At 45.7% G+C, this 20,552-nt stretch overlaps 1 protein-coding gene across 1 annotated transcript in view; it reads left to right on the forward strand.

Moving 5' to 3' along the window:
• The window catches only part of LOC308253195 (BOS complex subunit NOMO1), a 53,195-nt gene extending 35,250 nt beyond the window's left edge, over positions 1 to 17,945 (forward strand). The window contains exons 18-31 of the mRNA XM_080678423.1: positions 799 to 894; positions 2,768 to 2,986; positions 3,087 to 3,169; positions 4,327 to 4,486; positions 4,608 to 4,734; positions 6,476 to 6,589; positions 7,468 to 7,595; positions 8,465 to 8,606; positions 10,605 to 10,688; positions 11,838 to 11,948; positions 13,762 to 13,863; positions 15,565 to 15,684; positions 16,781 to 16,873; positions 17,312 to 17,945. Of these exons, the coding sequence (XP_080534549.1) occupies positions 799 to 894; positions 2,768 to 2,986; positions 3,087 to 3,169; positions 4,327 to 4,486; positions 4,608 to 4,734; positions 6,476 to 6,589; positions 7,468 to 7,595; positions 8,465 to 8,606; positions 10,605 to 10,688; positions 11,838 to 11,948; positions 13,762 to 13,863; positions 15,565 to 15,684; positions 16,781 to 16,873; positions 17,312 to 17,443 (1,711 nt within the window). The 3' untranslated portion in view covers positions 17,444 to 17,945. The remainder of the gene's footprint in view (positions 1 to 798; positions 895 to 2,767; positions 2,987 to 3,086; positions 3,170 to 4,326; positions 4,487 to 4,607; positions 4,735 to 6,475; positions 6,590 to 7,467; positions 7,596 to 8,464; positions 8,607 to 10,604; positions 10,689 to 11,837; positions 11,949 to 13,761; positions 13,864 to 15,564; positions 15,685 to 16,780; positions 16,874 to 17,311) is intronic.
• Positions 17,946 to 20,552: the final 2,607 nt, after the last annotated feature.

The following is a 20,552-nucleotide window of genomic DNA, read 5'->3' on the forward strand; positions in this document are numbered from 1 at the left end:
CCCCACACTGGGGATCAAGCCCGCAACCCAGGCACGTGCCCTGACCAGGAATCGAACTGTGACCTCCTGACCACGCCGGCCAGACTAATTATTACAGTATTATTGACTATATTCTCTATGCTATATTTTTCATATCTGTTGTAACTGCCAATTTGTACTTCTTAATCCATTTCCCCTTTTTTTCACCCAATTCCCCACTCCCATTTCCCCTCTCACTACCCTGTTTGATCTCTGTATTTATGAGTCTGTTCCTGTGTGTTTTTTTTTTTAATTTAAATTCTTTATTGTTTAAAGTACCTGTTTTGTTTGTTTTGTTTTTTAGATTCTATATATAGGTAAACTCATATGGTATTTGTCTTTCGCTGTCTGATGTATTTCACTTAGCATAATACTTGGGTAAATTATTGAGAAAATGGAGATAGGGTCTCTTTCCCAAGAATTCTGTAAACCAAAGATGGAAGGCTGTGGTTTCTAAATGGATTAAAGATAATTGTTAACTCTTCCACCAGCCCTCACTGATAGGAATTTCTCAAGCTTTAGCCCACCATTTCTCTACTTTTACAAATGCTTGTGGGTGTCACTGGGGATTCGAGTGTAAAGTTTTGGAGTAGAGAATTCGTTTATTCTTTAAAACCCTGATATATGTATTTCAGGAGTTATTTTGGCCTATACTAAGAGCAATTTCATGTAGTGTATTTCAGGGTCAGGAAGGTGGCCCATAAAGGGTGTTGTTTGTGATCCTTTGAGAAAGACTAGGTGATATTGCCTGTGTTTTATTTCCACTTCTGTGATTTATAGGTCTTCACCCAGTATCTTGACGTTGACAGCCATTCGCCACCATGTCCTTGGAACTATCACCACTGACAAAGTGATGGATGTCACTGTGACTATCAAGTAAGACTAGTGTTGTGTGGTGGGCTGAGCAAGGGAGGCTGGTGGGTGAGGCCTGGGGGCTTCTGTAATAGACTCTCTGAAAACTATTTTTGATTTCTTATCTCTAGGTGTATATACAAATGGCCTTCTCTCTCATACTGACATAGCCATAAATTAGCAGCAGCCTTGATCCTTTCCTTTTATGATTCACGAATTAACTTGGGATGAGGAAGAGCCTTCTGACAGCTCGTTTCATGCCTTAAACTTCTGTTTGAACTCTCTATACTTACTGTCTTTGCTAGGGGAAAAAAAAAGTCTCTGGTTTATTCATTGTATTTCAAGTGTTTTAGCAAATTCAAAAGTATTGCCTATTTTTCTTAGACCTTCTCTCAAAGGCTTGGAAAATAGAGATAGTACCTGATGTAGGAAAGGTCACAAGAGAGAAAGGACACGAAAGGCCATGCCTCCCTGAGGGTCAGGTTCATGTGAATGTGACCTTTGAGAGGAATTTTTGCAGTGTGATGAGGCGACACTCCAGTTTTCTTGAACCCCAGTTTTCTTGAGAAGTGAAAGTTTTGGCAACATGACCAACTTTGTCAAATAGAATGGAAATATGAGTACCTTTTTCTGTCCTTACCTTAGTTGAAGTTGTCTTTCCAGCTATATCTCCATCTTTCTATTCACCACCTTTTCACCCATCCATCCTTTCTGAAAGTATTTCTTGAGAGTCTTTGGTGTGACTGGGCGTAAGCCACAGCTCCTGCCCTAGACTCATGGGGGAGGCAGGTAGTCCAAGAACCAGACACAGAGCTGTAAGATTACAAGTGTGATAAGCGCTTTGAATTTGAACTTGTCGGCGTTAGGGGCATTCAGGAGAGGTAAGCTGGTAGGGGCCAGCCCCTGTTAAGCCAGAGTGATCCTTTAATACCAGAGATCATATGATTCCTCTCCTTCAAACTCCCAGGTTTTTCCATTCCACTCAGAATGAAATCGAAGGACTGAAGCCCCAGTCCCCGCAGGGCTCCCCCCTCCCCTGACCTAAGGACTCTTCCTTGGGGCCCTTTCCCCAGGTTGCCTTGGTCTCCTTGCTGTCCCTTGAGCTTCCCATCTAAGACTCCAAGGACTTTGCACTTGTCCTCCCCTTGCTTGAGACACACTCCTCACCCAGAGAGCCACATGGCCCACTTTTTCTCTTCCTTCAGGATTATCTGATCCGAAAGGCCTTGGCTCACTCCCTAAAAATAGCACCCCCATGCTCCCAGCTCTCTCTCCTTCCACACTACTTTATTTTTTTCACTGTACTTGTCAAGTGACATCATTTTTCCTTTTCCTGTCTGCCTCTTCCCACTAGAATGAGGATTCGTCAGAGTTAGGGAATATTGCCTGTCCTGTTTATGACTGTATCCCAGTGCCTGGATCTCTGGCAGAGGATGTTCTCAATACAGGTTGAATGAAAGGCAGAGGATGGCAGCCTGGGTAGAACTCATGTCCTCAGAAAATCTGCCATGTTTTCATCTAGCCATAAAGTCAATGGTATCTCATTCCAGCCCAGACCTACCAAATACTACTACCATCGCACAGAAGTTGAGCCTTTATTTATTTTTAACATTTTTATTGATTTTTAGAGAGCGGAAGGGAGAGGGATAGAGAGATAGAAGCATCTATGAGAGAGAAACATTGATCAGCTGCCTCCTGCATGCCCCCTACTGGGGATTGAGCCCATAACCTCTTGGTTCATGGGTCAGTGCTCAACCACTGAGCCACACTGTCTGGGCCAGTCTTTATTTTTAAAAAAACTATTAGTATATTCAAATCAGGAGAAGACTGTGCCATGTGGTGGTTCTGTCAGGTGTTTGGTTTTGTTACCTGTGGGCTGCTCCTTCCTTTCCTCCAGGTCTTCCATTGACAGTGAACCCGCCTTAGTCTTAGGCCCCCTGAAGTCTGTGCAGGAGCTGCGGAGGGAGCAGCAGTTGGCTGAAATTGAGAGCCGCAGGCAGGAGCGGGAGAAGAAGGGCAATGAAGAAGGTGGAGAAGGAAGCACCAAGCCCCCTATCCAAGAGATGGTGGATGAGTTGCAAGGCCCCTTCTCCTACGACTTCTCTTACTGGGCCCGGTAAGCTCTCTTGGGCTTTTCTATGCAGTGTCCTCTGTTCTGATAGTCTTCCTAATGGAGGGACAGAACCAGCCAAATTGAAGTCTTTTTATTATTTCAGGTCTGGAGAGAAAATCACTGTCACACCCTCATCTAAAGAGCTGCTCTTTTATCCCCCTTCCATGGAAGCCACCGTCAGTGGAGGTAGATGTCACCTCAGTGAGCCAGTGACACACCTTTGCAGTCATTTCTTTGCTGCATTGAAACATTTATTCTGTGTTGTTGTTACAGCGAAAGCGTCTTTGTAAGGCACATAGATGTTACTATTAGATGAAGGAATGAGCGAATGAATGAAATCAGTAAGAGTAACTTTTGCTGTCAGAAGGGGGCGATCTTTTTGGAACAGGACTTGGTTTTTCTTGACATTACCAGGTTGACAGCAGAGGTCAGTGAAAAGCAAAATCATCAGTTGTGGAACATTAGTGGTCCTGTGTCTGAACAGTCCGTGCTGTTTAGGGCCCTTCTTTATTGGTAACTAGAGGCCCAGTGCATGACATTCCTGCACTGGTTGGGGAGGAGGGGGTCCCTCAGCCTGGCCTGTGCCCTCTCACAGTCCAGGACCCTGTGGGGAATGGGCCTAAGCTGGCAGTCAGATATCTCCCAAGGGGTCCTTAGAGCTGCCAACCGCTGCACTCGCTAGCCAGGAGCCCAGCTTCTGGCTGAGCAGCGCTCTCCCTGTGGGAGTGCACTGACCACCAGGGGCAGCTCCTGCGTTGAGTGTCTGCCCCTTGGTGGTCAGTGCACGTCATAGCGACCGGTCATTCTGCTGTTCGGTCGATTTGCATATTAGCCTTTTATTATATAGGATTAGAAGTGATTGCTTACTGAGTATTTGCCTTTTGGCTACTGATAGTTTTTTTTGAGATCATGGGTTTATTCAATACCGGGCATTTATGTGGCTTGTGTTTGGAAGTAGAGTGTGAAGAGCCCGCCTTTCCGCAGGCAACCTGGGGTGGCCTTCCATGTTGGGTCTTCTGAGGTCGAGCAGCATGGCTCTTATCTGCTGGGAAGGCATCTCTCCCTGGTGGGCTTGTGAGAACCGAGAGAGAAGAGTCGTGAAACCCCAGCCTGCGTTAGGTTTACCTGTTAACGTTGTTGGCAGTTAAATGAGGCCTTTCTGGGATGGAGAGAGGCTTGGGCCACTTTTCCTTATTGAAGTTTCTGGAACATTAAACAACCTCATTTGGAGGTTAGCTTCAAATACCTCAGTTTTAGGCCTTTCTTATTGGGAAGTCCCCCACCAGAAGGCTTCTGTCCTCTGCAGCTCGGTTGTATTCTTCTGTTTACCTCTTCCCTTTTAGAAAGCTGCCCAGGGAAGCTGATCGAGATCCACGGGAAAGCAGGCTTATTCCTGGAAGGCCAGATCCACCCAGAGTTGGAAGGAGTCGAGATTGTCATCAGTGAAAAGGGGGCAAGTTCACCCCTCATCACAGTCTTTACTGATGACAAAGGTGCCTACAGGTAAGCCGGGATTAGGAAACATTTGCTTGGGGCCAGCTGGGAGCCGGAATTTCCTGTGGTGAGGCGAGGCCTCCCGCGAGATTGGAGTCGAAGCCATCTCTGCATTGCTCTCTTTCTTCAGTGTCGGGCCCCTGCACAGTGACTTGGAGTACACCGTGTCCTCACAGAAGGAGGGCTACGTCTTGACTGCGGTGGAAGGAACCATAGGAGATTTTAAAGCATATGCCTTGGCAGGCGTAAGCTTTGAGGTAACTCTGTATGTTTTTTAAAAAGCAGTTTTATTGAGGTATAATTGACATACAGTGCACTTCACATAAAGTGTATAATATGATATATTGCCAACATAGTCTCGACATAAGAACACACCCATGAAAACACCACCAAACACCCCCGCAAAGTTTCCTTGTACCACTTGGTAATCCATCCCTCCCATCCCACCCCACTGATCTGATCTGCTTTCTGTCACTGTGGTTTAGTTTGCAGCTTCTGGAGTTTTATACAAATGTAGTCATACAGGGTGGCCTCTCTGTCTGGCTTTTGTCACTCAGCGTAATTTGGAGATCTGTGCCTTAAGCTTGTTTGCATGCCTTTTGGGAAGTGTTCCAAGCTTCCCCCTCCACTGTTCTGTGTCAGAGGACACAGGGTGTCCCTATAGCGGTGTTTGATGTCTTTCTCCCCTCCCTCCGTCCTTGTTGGGAGGAATGTGCTGTGAGATCTCCTAGTAGGGATATTTTCCACATGGAGGACAAAGGAAAAGAAAGGCAGATCATCTCACATAAAAAGTGAAAATTCTGTATGGCAGATTACATCTTAAACTAAATTGAAAGATATTCAAACTGGGAAGAAATATTTATACCATAAATAATATCCCCAGAGTACAAGGAACTTCTTAAATTGATAAAAAACTCAATAGAGAGAACAAAGGATACGAAAAGGCAATTCACAGAAGTAATACAAGTGAATAATAAACATAGAAGAAATGCTCAATTTTGGTAGTGACTGAGGAAATGCAAAGGAAGTTACCATTGAAACACTGGGTTTTGGGTTAGATTTGCAATAATTAGGACCACATCCATGTTTTGAAGAGCATGTATTTTTTCATGCATGGATGATTTATGGAGCATGCATGGCTACAGCCACTTTAGAGTGCATTTTGGTGGTATCTTTCTGAATTTAAAGTGCACATACCCAACAATTCTACTACTAGGAATGGATTATTCAGGAAAAGAGAAAAACCTAAGTGCACAAAGATAAGCATGTTCGGGGATCTTTAAATTGTCTCTCCTTTCCCACCACAAAGACGGTTTACTGGCCTCTGCATCTGAATGATATTCCACTGCTAAGCAGTGAGGCAGATCTCTGGACTGATAGAAGAGGAAAGTTAGGGTACGAGGTTGAGGGCAGAAGGCACGTGTAGTGTGTGTAGTGTGTAAGCATGCCATTTTTTTTTAATCCTCCTGAGGATATTTTTTCCATTGATTTCTATAGAAAATGGAAGAGAGGGAGAGAGATGGAAGGGAGGAAGCATGGGGAGAGAGAGAGAGAAACATCGATGTGAGAGAGATGCATTGATTGGTTGCCTCTTGCACACCCTCCCCCACTCCCTGCCACCGGGCTGGGGAATCTGCAGCCGAGGTATCAAACCCACGACCCTTCAGTCCATTGGCTGATGCTGTAACCACTGAGCAAAAACCGGCCAGGGCAAGCATGCCATTTTTGTCTCAACGCCCCCTCCCCAGTAAACTTGCCAGTCTGTCAACAATAGCCATAATATTTATAAGCTTTGTGTGGGCATCGAAATAGTTCCAGAGGAGTACACACAAAGCTATTAACATTAGTTACCCCTGTGGACGAAGAACAGACATTCTGTTCCCCCAACAAATAACAACAAAAGGAAAACAACCCATAAAAATTGCCTCTTGACTTGTGAACTCTTGTCTGCATGGTTAATATGGGTTCACCTTGCTGTGGTTCCTTTCTCGCCCCCAGATAAAAGCTGAAGACGATCAGCCCCTCCCTGGGGTCCTCCTGTCCCTCAGTGGAGGAGTGTTTCGCTCCAACCTCTTGACTCAGGACAATGGCATCCTGACTTTCTCAAACCTGGTAAGATGTCCTGTAATTTAGCGCCTGCCTATCTTCCTCATGAGGAAGCAGGGACGCAGTGTGTGACTTATATATCGCTGGACAGTGTGAGAACAACACCAGCGTGGAGTGTTTGAAGTTTCTCAGGGGAGCAAATGTAATTAGAGTATTGCTCTTATTAGAGTTTAATGCGGCTGATTCATGTTCCCTTCCGCACACACTTCTGGTTTTCTGGTCACCCAGCTGTCACAAAGACAATGTAATTAATGACCCTGGCCACAGTGATTCCTGTCTTAGGCGGCCCTTTGTTTTACCAAGGATCCCGCTGTTTATAATGCCAAGTCTTATTCAGCAGTTAGCTTGTGTTTCTGCAAAGTGCACTCCCCATGCTGTGCAGATAGCACCAATTTTTCATTCCAGATGTAGCCTGAGCCCTTGGCTGGTGGGGACTTAGGAAGTGTGTGTGAATTGGCCATCTTGTCAGTCCTGGGAATGAAGTGATTGTTACAGGGGTGTCACAAGCAGGCAGTGAGGTGTATCTGAAAGGTCCTACGCTGTGTGGTGATGCACACCCGGGTTCAAATCTTCCCTCTGCTCCTTACTTCCTTACTTGCTTTGTCATCTTGGGCAGGTTACTTGACCTCTGAGCCCCAGTTTCTTCATTCCTAAAATTCCAAGGACTGCTACCTCCACAGTTACTGAAGGCACATGCTAATGACAACTGCTATTGTTAGAACTGTAATTGCCATTACCATAAATATTTATGGTAGAGTTAGTGGTACCATTTCTGTCTGTCCAGGAAGCCCTGGGGCTCTTGTGGCATGGTTCTGGTCCATCATGACTTAGTCGCCCCCTTTTAAGCCCGGCCCAGAAGCTCAATTGTGGTTGTCTTTTGGCAGAGCCCTGGCCAGTATTACTTCAAGCCCATGATGAAAGAATTCCGGTTTGAGCCATCCTCCCAAATGATTGAGGTGCAGGAAGGGCAGAACTTAAAGATCACCATCACCGGGTACCGCACGGCCTACAGGTGAGCAACCCCTGCCCACTTCCCTCTCGTCCAGGCCTTGCTGTGGGATCAGCCTCCAACTGCCATCATTTGGACGCTCATTCCAGCCATCACACGGATTTAATTTGGGAGCCAAGGGACATGGGATATGGGTCCAAGACTTCTGATTGCCGCCCTTTCCTTCTAATATTTCAAACTAGTGGTTCAGCCACAAAGTTTCTGTTTTGAAATTGGCCTGTGAGAGCCTATCTAGTTGCTTTAAATTTTTTAAAGGTAGAATGTGTTCACTTGAGTAAAACTTCAAAATGTTGAAAAGAGTACACAATGTAAAATTTCCCTACTATTCTTGTCTCCCAGCTACCTCAGTTTTCCAGTGTTTTTAAATACTTCCAGAGATGGTTTTATGCACATATGTGTGTGTGTGTGTGTGTGTGTGTGTAAACACACATAGATATTTATATACACTTAAAAAAGCACTTGAAATGAACATTGATTAATCAGAAATAGTGGGTTGAGAAAAATGGGGCCGTTTTCAACAATGAAATAAAAGAGAAAACGATTTACTTTCCTTTCATTGAATGCTTTGCTGTTTAGAATGAATTCTAACAAAAATAAAATAAAATGGAATAAAATAAAGCTTAGCCTTTATAGCTTACAATTTTCCGGAGTGTCCCTTAAGATGTATGGGAAGAGATACTGATGGTATCCTGGCTGGATTGGCAGGTGACACAGTGAGATCCGAAGGGCCTATGGCCTTGGAGCACAATTCTCCAGTGAGCTGTTTTGCACTGTAAATTGTTGGTAAATGCAGGACACTTTACTTGAGATTCTTTGTGTGCTTCAGAAAATCACAAGAATATCATGTTCCATGTCTTCTCTTGTCACTCTAGTTGCTATGGCACAGTTTCTTCTTTAAACGGAGAGCCGGAGCAGGGGGTTGCTGTGGAGGCGGTGGGACAGAGCGACTGTAGTATTTATGGGGAGGACACTGTGACGGATGAAGAGGGGAAGTTCAGATTACGTGGATTGCTGGTGAGACTTTGAGCATGTTTTATTAGGGGATTTTTCACACAGTGTTTGGAGGTATCTTGTAGTACCCCCAAAATTGCTAGGATGGGGCCAGGCCAGAGGGCTGGGGAGGTGGGTATGGTTCTGGAACCCTCTCAAGTTTTTTCTTGACACATCTTACCTTTGAACTAGATGACATATTGGTTTGGGGTTTTGTATCAAAGTAAATTTGGAAACACATGGGTTTGGTATAGAATTGGGGGTTTTGCCTAGAATTGGGTGGTTATGGCTTAGGCCAGGGCTCTCAAATCAAAGGCCTGTGGGGCCAATAGAGAGGTGCAAATGGCTGAAGGAGGCTGGGTGTAGAGTAGGGAATGGAGAGGACTGTGGGAAAGTGGAGAGGGCATGGCTACATCCCCTGTAAAGGGAGAAGCTACCATCCCAGCTCTAGCTCATTATGGCCATGTGGAAGACAGACTGAGGGCAGCCACATAGTTTGAATATTTAAAAGAGAAGTCAGAAATTCAGATTTCCATGTGCACACTCCTGATTTTTCTATGTAAACAATTAATTAAAAAAACAACACATCCATAGTTTCTTTGTGTGAGCCAGACAGCCACCTTATTTGTCCTTTTGGCTGCTAAGTAGCAACATTTGGTTTAGGATTTATGGTACTTTTTTTCTCAGTTTTTATTTGTTCATTCATTCACATGCTCATTCAGCAGACACCGAGTGTAAACTGTAGGAGTCACAGAGCGTGTGTGGGTTAGATGGCACCCACTGGACTGGGCAACTTGATTTGGAGTTGGGTCCCCAGCCTTTCACATTCACAAACTGTATGTTCTTAATCAACCCCAGAGATGGCCTCACGTATCTCAGCAACAAACTTTTTGCCCAAATCACATGAGCTGAGATGCAAATCTCTTTGCCAGTTTACTTAGATACATTGAGGCGATGCTGTTTTCCCCCAAAGACAAGAACACTCATGTCCAATGTCCAGGGCACCCCCATTCTCAGATATTGGGGTACCTGAAAGTCAGGTCGGAAGCCAGGGGAAAGATACCTATTTTTTTTTTTTTAAATAAGTGTGTAAGGAAAAAGTGACTCGGAATTTTTTTTGACAATGGGTTCATTTGTGCTATTAAAGCCTTGCTTTTAAGCTGAATTTAGTTTACAGCCTTCCTAGAAATTCTCCTTTGAACTCATATCTCTCTTTATCAGAGTTTCCACTAACCCATGCAGCAGTGTCAAAAACAAAAAATGTCATTTAATCAAGGCAATTTACTTCCATCTATTGGAAAATTGCCATCATGTGCTGGCTTTCTTAGACCAAATTATTGCTATCTGACAGAATTTTCTGAGTAAGTGTATACACATCTCTCATGTGATCAGTGTCCAAAAAAAGGTGTTTTTTTTTTTAGAATGGTGACTTTTTGGTAAACATGTTATATGCCTATAAATGTAAGTAATAGAATAAAAAGTATAAAGAAGAAAGTTTTTTTAAAAGGGAAAAATCTGAAATTCCACTTCCCAGAAATGGTCTCCACGGTATGCATTTGGGAGTGTCATTCCAGGTGTCATTCGATGTACATAAAAAAGCAGAGGGGAGGGGCGGACAGCAGGGAAGAAGAACTTTATCAGATTGAGAGTGTATTATGTTTGCAGTTTTGAAATAAGAAACCACATTTAAGTTTCTTTGGGTAAAAGAAACTGAATGGGGATTGAGGAATTGCAGAATGTCAGGTAAATGTTTCTTCATCAGGATTTTTTTTTTTTAAATCTTTATTGTTGAGAGTATTACAGTTGTCCCCCGTTTTTCCCCTATTGCCCCCCTCCATCCGGTTCCCGCCCCACCCCAGGCCTTCACCACACTATTAGGGTGACAGGTGCAGACTGGGAGCTGAAATGAGTGAGGCAGGAAAGCTGCGGTCCTGGTGTGGACCTGCAGTCAGAGCAGACTCAGATCAGGTTGCATGTGATGAGCCTCTTTCTGGAGAAGTGACAGCCTGGGTTTGTTTGCAGCCGGGATGTGTGTATCACGTGCAGCTCAAGGCAGAAGGCAATGATCACATTGAACGGGCCCTCCCCCACCACCGGGTAATTACGGTAAGCATGAAGTTCTTCAGCAGAATTCAGTGGTGTGATTGCTTCCCTGATCAAAAACCTGTTAGCGCTCCTCTGGCTGTCTGTCTTTCATCTGTTGCGGAGTGGGGGGTGGGAGGGGGCCTTCAAATCCTAATTAAGGGTCCTCTTGGAATAGTGTCATCTTCCCAAAGCAGCATCTTGTGGGGGTTTTAATGAAGAGCGTGGCTGTCACCCAGAGAAGAAATTTGAACTGTTGTTTCCCCACTTCCCTGCAAGCTCTGATCATTATTCTACAAGTTGAGGATATTAAGGCACAAGGAGCTTTCCAATCAAGGGCATGTGATAAAGAGAACACGGGCCTAATTGGTAGCTGGGCCACCTGGTTTTCTTAGATTCAGATGACCTTATTCTTCCATTTGGTGGGCAGTCTTTTTGATATTCCAGACAATGACTTCTTAGCTAATTGACGCCTAACAAGGCAGCCCTCCAGGAAGTGGCTGGGGAATCACTTGAAATGAAGCTTTTCTCCCACAAAATTTGCTAGACTAGAGGGCCTTAGTGGGACAAGAGGGACTGCTTTGTGATGGCTTTAGACATGAAGTTTGTGAGGGGTTAGAGAGAGAGGTGGCAGGCCATTTAGGACTGTTTAGCCTAGAAAGTGTATTTTGTTGATGTCTTCATGGCATCTGGCATTTTAAATGGCCGTACTTTACAGTTCTATGTATTTCCTTGCCATCGTGACTTAGGCCAGGATCACCAGCATCTGTGTAGCCTGTGAGCTGGCAGATATGAACAAGTCACATATTGAGAGCACACACCCACCCAGAGGGGCTGCTGTGGCTCGGCTCTAGCTGATTGTTACCAGGCAAGAACGTTTTCTTTTTCAAGAGAGACTAAAAAATTGGCTTTTTTGTACATGAAATTTTTAAAAATGTTGGCAAGTAATTAAAACTTAGAAAACAAAGACTGCATTTGTCAAACAAAATGTGTCTGTGAGCCAGGGATAGCCCATCTACTTACTATCAGATTGTGACCTGGGACTTGGGCTGCTTCTATGGCCTTTAATATAGGAAGTGAAGTTTGTCATGAAATAGCCTGAGACGTCACACAGCTAAAGTAGAAGTTCCCCTTCCAGCTTCCTCAATACCAGCATTCCTTATTTCTTTCTAGGTTGGCAATAACGACATCGACGATACAAACATCATTGTTTTCCGGCAGATTAATCAGTTTGATTTAAGTGGAAATGTGATCACTTCCTCTGAGTATCTTTCTACATTATGGGTAAGGCCAGCTTTTTAAGGTGAAAATACCGTGTTCTTTTCAGCTTTGAGATGAGTAAGAACCAGATGTCTGGGCCTCTCTGGTGCTAGCTTTAGCGTACTAAAGGTTGAGATGCTGTGTTGAGGTTGAGATTTAAGAAACTTCGATCCAAGCATATATCTGGGAGAATGATTGCTGATAGCTGGAGAGAAATGCGTTCCGGTTTCAGATAACCATTTTACTAGCAGTATATATCTCTGGAAGTATTGTAGTAGGAGCCTAATGGATGATCAATATGATCTAGAGTCTGAAACAGAAATACAATTTTAAGGCAGAGTGCTTCGTAACTATTTAAATTCTGTCCAGGGTGGAGATGGTGGGCAGTGGACTAGAACTCAGACGGTCTGGGCTGCCTCCTGTCATGGGTGGTTACTTACCTTGTCAGCTTGGGCAGCCACTTCATTCCCATGGACCTTGGTTTTCTCCTCTGTAAAGCCAGGGAGTTAGACTCACTGACCTCTTAAGGTCTGTCCAGTTCTAACAAAATGTGCTCTCTGTAATTAAGGAAGAGATGTTTATACAGTGACCTGTGATCCCTTGAAAGATGTTAATGAATCGCCTCGGCAGTGTATTTTTCAGAGGCACTGTAATTTTGTATACAGTGAAGTATTAGACTTGAGTGAAAACGTGCATTTAGGTTTTAACTCACTTCTTAACTGCCCTTCGATCCAGGGGTTGTAAGCATGTTTCCAGAGAGTGAGGGTAGGATGTGGGGCAGACTGGAGAGCTCATGGCCCTCCCAGGGAGTGAAGGTGCTACTCCTCTGCTCACTCTGACTATCGCGCTATTGGAAGTTCCGGCCCAGGGTTGACATCGCTTTCCAGTTTCCCAGAGGAGCTGGAAGTTAGAGTTATTTGGAATCGCCTGGTTTTTAAATATAGGGATGAATTCAAATTTACTTGAAACACTGCACAAATCAGAAGAACATGTTCCGTTTTGGGTGTGACCTGCAGGCCTCCACTATTTCCTGTGACTTTTGTGTTAGGAAATCTCCTCTTGACTTGTGTGTTACATATAAAAGTGTCAGCCTGGGCCCTGGAAAGGGGTGCTCTGGAGTTCTCCTGCCGTGGGTGCAGGGAGGCGTCCCCACAAACTTTAGCATCAGCCAGGACTGTACCTCCCTCTTCCCAGGCCCCATCACATATGGTGTGACAGGCAGCACACCTGGGCTGGAGAGAAAGGCCAGAAACAAAGCACTGAATTGCTGGAAGCAGACAGAGTACCAAATGCAGAATAGAAATGTGTTTCAAGTTTAAGATTACAGCATATGGAGAGCAATGCCAGGGGGAGGGAGAGAGGAGCGTGAGACCTCAGTGAGGTGGGGGAGTCCCAGGCTCTAGCATGTATAGATTGTGTGACCTTAAGTGACGCAGGCTCCCCAAGTCTCCTTAGGGATAATAACGATGCCTGTTAAGTAGCCAGGATGGATGACAATATATGTAAGGCACCTGTTGCATGCCTGGTATATTATAGATATGTTAGAAGCGATTCTTTTTTAATATCAATATACTATTATAACCACATTGAGTGTTCACATAAGTCGTCAGAATCTGCTGTAAGTCTTACATGTCTTTGCACGCCATGTAACTGGAGTCTCAGATGACTGAGGAATGCATTACGTATGGCTGTCAGGGGAGGACGGATTCTCTTTCAAGTACCCATGTTTCCAAAGACCCTTTCCTCCCAGGAGATAAGCTGTCCTGAGGATGTCTGAAAGGAAAGGTTTATCGTGTCTCATTTCAAAAGCCCATCCTGCTTTGTTACCGCTCTCCAGGTCAAGCTGTACAAAAGTGAAAACCTCGACAACCCGATTCAGACGGTTTCTCTTGGCCAGTCCCTCTTCTTCCACTTCCCGCCACTGCTCAGAGATGGCCAGGTAATGGCACGGCACCATTCTCGGTTCCATCTTCGTTTTAATAATCCCACTTTTCAGTTTCAGGAAGCACAGTCCTCTCATTTTCTCTCTGAATACACTCTGCAGAAATGGTTGATGTTTTCCTCTCTGAGTCAAAGGAGATTGGGCTCTGTAGTGATTATGTTTCTTAATTAGTGTTTTTCTGTTTACAAAAATAACGCTTGTTCATGACAGGAGAGTTCGGGGGTGGGGCATCAGACATAACACCTCATCCAGAAATAACCACTGTTAACGTGTTGCTAAGTATCCTTTTGGTCTTTTTTCAGTGTGTGCACAATGTGTATAAGTTTAAATATACAGATACATTTATTTTAATAATTCAGAGCTGGGATTCTTATACATCACTTTGTAATCTGTGCTTTTCAGTGAAGACTATGTCACAAATCTTTCCTGTCATAAATCATTTATAACATGATTTTGAATGGTTGTACTGTAATCTATAGTATAAGAAATATCATAATTGATTTAACCAAGGCGCTGATGTTGGACATTCATTTATTGAATATAGCATGTTTATTATCAATTCTAACTGGACAGAGAAAACTTTCGTAGTTGGTGTGGTGGGAGCACCCTTTGCGAAGAATTTGGTTTCTTTCTGGGGGACTTCATTTCAGGGGATCAGTAGTGAGCCTGTGGCGTGACATTTCCTCCCCTGGCTTTTCACCACCTGCACAGGGTGAAACACTGGCCTTTCTCAGCGTGGAATGGCTATAAAGTAATAACATAGGTTGAGATGGAGTTTTGGGGTTCTCCTTCATTTCCCCCATGCCCTCTGGGATGGATACTTTAGGCAGCACAGCACTGTGTTAACATGCTGGGTTCCAAGGCTGCTTGGCCCTGTACTAGCTGAGTGACCCTGGGCAAGTCACTGTTAAGTTCTTCACGTCTTGCTCTCCCCATCTGTACGGTGGGGGTCATCGTGCCAATCTTGTCAGTGCTTGCGAGCAGAGCAGGCTTTGATCTGGCGCACTGGGCTCAGTACGTAGGGCTGTGACCGTCACAGTACCTTTCCTGAGATGCGGTGTTCTTAACACATGCCAGCTAATGAGCCACCAAAGTGCTGTCACTGAAAAGTCAGCCTCATTTTGGATTGCAAACAGTCTTCCTCAGTTTGATCACGTCCCTCCCTCATTAAAATGGGCTCATAAGAAAGCCTTGTGTATCATAAAGTCATATCCTCAGAGGGCCATAATTGTGGTTAAATGTGCTCATAAAAAGTGCCACCGCCTTCGAAAGTTTTACGGAAGGCACATCTCAGAGACACGCGGTTGTCACTGCTGGGATAACCCACTGACGTTACCACCCTGAAGTTAGCGACCTTTGTTTGGATGTATAAACTTGGGGATCTCCTTAAAAACATGACAGCCTGCCGAAACCGGTTTGGCTCAGTGGATAGAGCGTCGGCCTGCGGACTGAAGGGTCCCGGGTTCGATTCCGGTCAGGGGCACGTACCTTGGTTGTGGGCACATCCCCAGTGGGAGGTGTGCAGGAGGCAGCTGATCGATGTTTCTAGCTCTCTATCCCTCTCCCTTCCTCTCTGTAAAATATCAATAAAATATATTTTTAAAAAAATTTTAAAAACATGACAGCCATACGTTAGGTTTTAGTTTTCATTTGCTTTGCCCAAACTCCTTTATAAAATAACTTCTCACTTGTGCACAGAACTACGTTGTGCTCCTGGACTCCACGCTCCCCAGGTCCCAGTATGACTACGCCTTGCCGCAGGTTTCGTTCACCGCAGTGGGCTACCACAAGCACATCACCTTGGTTTTTAACCCCACGGTAAGGGGGAGGGGCAGTTCTGTGAAACCCGTGGGGCTGGCGGGAGAAGGAAAATTCACACACCCTGTGCCCCGGGTATTGGGTGGAGGCAGGAATGCTGTTTAAAGGGCCCTTGCATGGGGCCCCTCGAGCATCCTGGATTTTGCATTCTGGATTTCCCTGGTGAGTTTCTGCTTTTCTGAGCGCTGATGCTGGAGTCCCTCGAGGAGGAAACGCAGTGAGGGGTGGAATCGTTTAGGTCAGTGGCTCAGCTGTGACTTTTGGGGAAGAAGGTCACCACTGTGCCACTGCGTCATGATGGGTGGCATTGAGGTCCTCTAGGAGGCTCAATATACCTGACCCGCCCAGACTTCTAGAGCCAGCTGCCAGCTTACAGGACATGTACAGAGGTCACCAGAGCATGTGACAAACACCACCAGATGTAGGGGGTGGGGCACTGCAGGACGACAACCTGGAACCTGACTTATTTGACAAATTGCAAGAGAAATAAGATAACAACATATGGATGGGATACCTGTAGATTAAAAGAAATTACTCAGTTTATCAGTCAGTTGCCATGTGTAGATCTTATTGGATCTTGTATCAAACAGACTGTAAAAGAGGATGGGCATGGTCTGCCTTCTGATGGGCCCGATGACATTGAGGGTTGTATTGGAAGAAAGGGCGAATGGTCACTGTGATAGAAGTAGCAGCTGCTTCGTCTCCTCACTGGTACAATCTCTGGGACTAGCTTGTTCATCGCTGTGTGTCCAGCCTAGAGCAGTGGGTTCTCCATACTTCCTGTAGGAAAAGGCCACTGTGTGTGGCTGCTCTCACGGCCTTTGCTTCCTCATTGTGGGCAGTGGAAGTTCAGGGGTGAGGAGCACCTTGTGATGGATGCGTTGTTCCTGAGTTTCAGAGAGCAAGGAATGAGTTCGGATAGTGGAGGGTGCATCTGAAAATGTATGCAAGTTGCCTCTGTTTTTTACTTTGGATAATGGGAGTTTGGATCGTGTGGGATACCTGGGTGTATGGGGGTAGCCCATTCAGAAGGCTGGTGGGTCACGGCTGTGTAATAGCAGACAGCAGGTAAGTGGCAGACTCTTGGTGTTTGCAGAGGAAGCTGCCTGAGCAAGACATCGCACAAGGTTCCTTCATCGCCCTGCCTCTGACGCTGCTTGTCCTGTTGGCTGGCTACAACCATGACAAGGTAGGAAATCCAGAGACCTCAGGAGAAAGTGGATATATCAGTGAGCGGGTCCCTCACAGCTGTGAAGGGACAGAGAAGAATGTCCAATGTTCTAGAAATGACAATATTTTAGGGTGAGAAGGGACCATAAAGGCCTCAAATCTAGCTCCCCCCTCCCCCCCCCCGCCCCAGTCCTCCTTTCAAGGCCATATACATCTGTAACATCTCCCCAATCCTTAAACCTGGACCACTTTGGGGCATGTGTTGCTCAGAGCGAGCCAGCTGTCTCTGCTGACCTCTGGGTGCACAAGCCTGCCTTATTTTGAATGGAGGCTCCCCTCAGCATTAGCGCCTAGTGGATGGTGATGACCTGGAAAAGGAGCTGTGCTCACGCAGGGCTTCAGTGCCCATGTGGACAGGAGTCTGCTGGCACCCCTCACTCTCTCCCTCTCTTTTTAGCTCGTTCCCTTGCTGTTGCAGTTGACGACTCGACTGCAGGGCGTCCGGGCTCTTGGCCAGACAGCCTCTGACAGTAGTGGCCCAGAAGATGCCAAGAGACAAACCAAGAAACAGAAGACAAGGTGGACGTGAAGAGGAGGAGGAGGGGCAGTGAAGTCTCACTCGGGACAGGCCGCAGCCAGGGGGCACCATCCGCCATTGGCATGAAAGCATGCATTTGACTAACTTCAGAGAACGTGTCCTTGGCCCTGTGTACCTGTCAGCATAGCTGCCTGTACCTGTCCTCCCCGTCTCCGGCCCCACGTGCAATGCAATGAATGGACCCTCCTGTCACTCTGCTGAGCACAATTTACTTTCTGAGTTGAAGATAATTTATTATTATTATTTTTGTCAAAGGTATTTAAGCTGTGCTGGTGGTGTGAGAATGTAATTCTTAATCTTCAGCATTCATTTGCAAGGAGAATTCCAGGAAACATGGTTTTGGCTCCCTTGTGAAGTACCTGCTGGAGTTACCTTTTCCTTTAATGTCCCTGTGCACCAAGGTCCCTGCCGGAAAATGCACAATGTGTGTCTACTACTAGGAGGGTATGTTTAGGAGGTAGAATCAATAAAATTGCCCGTTCATTGTGTCGTAGCTCGTCTCAAAGGTATTTCTTAGATGACATTGGCATAATGCCACGGTCATAAATTAAGATGCCTGGAAGGGCATGTGGGTCCTAAGTGAAGGGCTGGGGCAAGAAAATCCCCAGCAAAGGTGAGATGGTCCACAGCAGCTGTCGTTTGACTTCTGTGGAGGGAAATAGGGGAGGGTGGGGCTTGTGGCAAAGTGCAGCACATGCACACTGTCTGAAGGAGCTGGTTTCCCTAGCTCACGGGGACTGCAGGAATGTGTGCTCATGTTTCTAGGGAAGCCAGAAAGAGCATTTTATGTGAAATCTTCCACGTTTTAAATATTAGCAACAAATTAAAATTTTAAAAAGACCACATACGTTTGTCCAATCAAAATGCATATGAAGGATGGGTGAGGACTGAAAGCTGCTGTTTGCATAAAGGATCCACAGGAATTCATAGCATTTGAACAACATTAATTCAGTGTTTATAGGAATTGAATTAATCTAAGTTATATTGAAGGAGGGGACACATCCGTTGAACATTTATTGAGTACCACATATGAGAAGCACTGGGGATATAGAGATGAGTAGAGTAGAAGACACTAAAAATGGAGTTGGAAGAGCAGGAGATCAAGTCTGCTTAATTCCTTATAGCCCCAGTGCTCTGCAGGTAGTGAGCATTCACATGAGTGAGTGAATGCGTGGGTGAATGAATGATAGGTGGGGAGATGGTGCCTGTCTCCATAGACCCATCATTGAGTGGAAGACCAGCCAGTAAGTGGGCAAGGGCAATGCAGAGAGCTAAGGCCCTCTCCGTGGCGGTGGGGACACCGTGCAGAGTTCTGATCCTGCCTGAGGCTTGGGGAAGCTTCTGAGATGGGATGTTTGGCCAAGTCTGGAAGGATACAGAAAGGAGAGAGGAAATCCTGGGCAGAAGGTCTTGTGGGTGTAACTACCAAAGCAGAAGGTCAGTGTGAGGCTTCCTGGCTCCTGGCCACCTGAAGAGTTGCTGTTCCCAACTACTGTAGTGGCCCTTGGACTGACTGGTTTGCTTTTTGAGCCCGGAGGGAAGTAACCTCTTAGAGGTCGACAGACGAGATACATAATCCATTTCTTGGAGTGTTTTCTTACTGTTATTCCGAGTGGACACCCTGTAACATCCCTTTTAAATGTTAATGGGGCTTTTTATTGACACCGAGTAAAGGTTAAGAGCTTGTGAAAGATACAACTAAATGTCAATATATTCCACCCAGTTCCCGAGGCTGCCATTAAGTGGCAGTCTTCGCCCACCGCTGGCTGCAGGTCACCTCTGGTGTCGGTGGGACCTCTAAAGGGCTCTCTGTTCCTGGAAGAAGCTGATGTATTTCTCAGTCCATTTGGAAGTCGTGTGTAATTTTCTTCACTTCCTAATCCCCCTGTGAGGTGTAAGTGCTAATGTTGTTACAGGGTTTTGAATGGGGCAGAAGTTCTGTGAGACAGATTTTTTTCCCCCCTGAGAAATGTTTAAAAATGTCTAAAATGCTAAGCTCTTAGAGAACTCCATTGCTTGCATATTTTTGCTTTTGAAATGTCCCTGAAACCTCAATGAGGACACTCCAACGACCTTTAGGAAAGTGTCATTCTAAGGTGCTGCCTTCACCACAGTATTCCTCTTTTGTTTCGGATTTTCTCAACCAAACAGCTAGGATTATTGGAAGTGGGGGCATGGGAGGGGCTGAAAGCAGGCAAGAGGTTGTGCGTGTGCGTGTGTGTGTGCGTGTGCGTGTGTGTGTGTGTGTGTGTGTGTGTAGGTGGGGAGGGGCTGGTGGCTGCAAAAGAAGGGCAGAGGGAAGAGGCAGTGCTTGTGCTTTAAGTCTAATGGTGTAATTGTGAGGATCAGATTCATGAAATCAGGTGAAAGTGAATGATTGCCCTCCCGAGGTAAGAGCACCCTCAGGAACGTCCCTGAGTGGTTGCCATATGCCAGGCACCATGCTGAGCCCATTCATGCATGTCTGTTGGATCTTCATGACTTTATGACGTGCATGTCCTTTCAGTCCTATTGTATAGAGGCGGAAACAGACTGGAAGCTCTTGCACCTACTAAGTGGCAGAGCTGGGACTTGAACCCAGATCCAAGAGTTTAACCACCAGGCCTGACTGCCCCTGCTGTACAAATGAGACTGTGCAGTTACATGCCAGGTTTCTGGGGATAATTCAGGGGTTTAGAGAATGTCATGTGCAAGAGATGTGGGCAGGAGCTGTAATAAAGTTAGTAAAGGCCCAGGGACATGTAGCCATGTGTGTGATGGAGGCTTCGGTCATGGGAAAAGATTAGAAGCCAGACAATGTTTTCATTTTTCCGGCAGCATTGTTTCTGGAACCAAAGAGCTAGGTGACTGAACACTTAAATCTGGTTCCTTAATAGGCAGGATTCCCTTTCCTTAACAGCTGGGGCGACCTGAGGAGCAGAGCTGAGAAGGATTTGGGAGACAAGGTTTGCGTGGTTGCATTAGTGTAGGTGAGTGTCCACTAGGGGTGAGAGCTGTGTCTTAGTCATCTATGTTTCCAGTCCCTGGTGCGTGGTAGGAGCTTGGGACAGGGGCCAGCCTCCAGATGGTCTCCAGTGATCCACAGTGTGTGTGGTCCTCT

This window comes from Plecotus auritus, assembly GCF_963455305.1.
Source record: "Plecotus auritus genome assembly, chromosome: 7".
NCBI lineage: Eukaryota > Metazoa > Chordata > Mammalia > Chiroptera > Vespertilionidae > Plecotus > Plecotus auritus.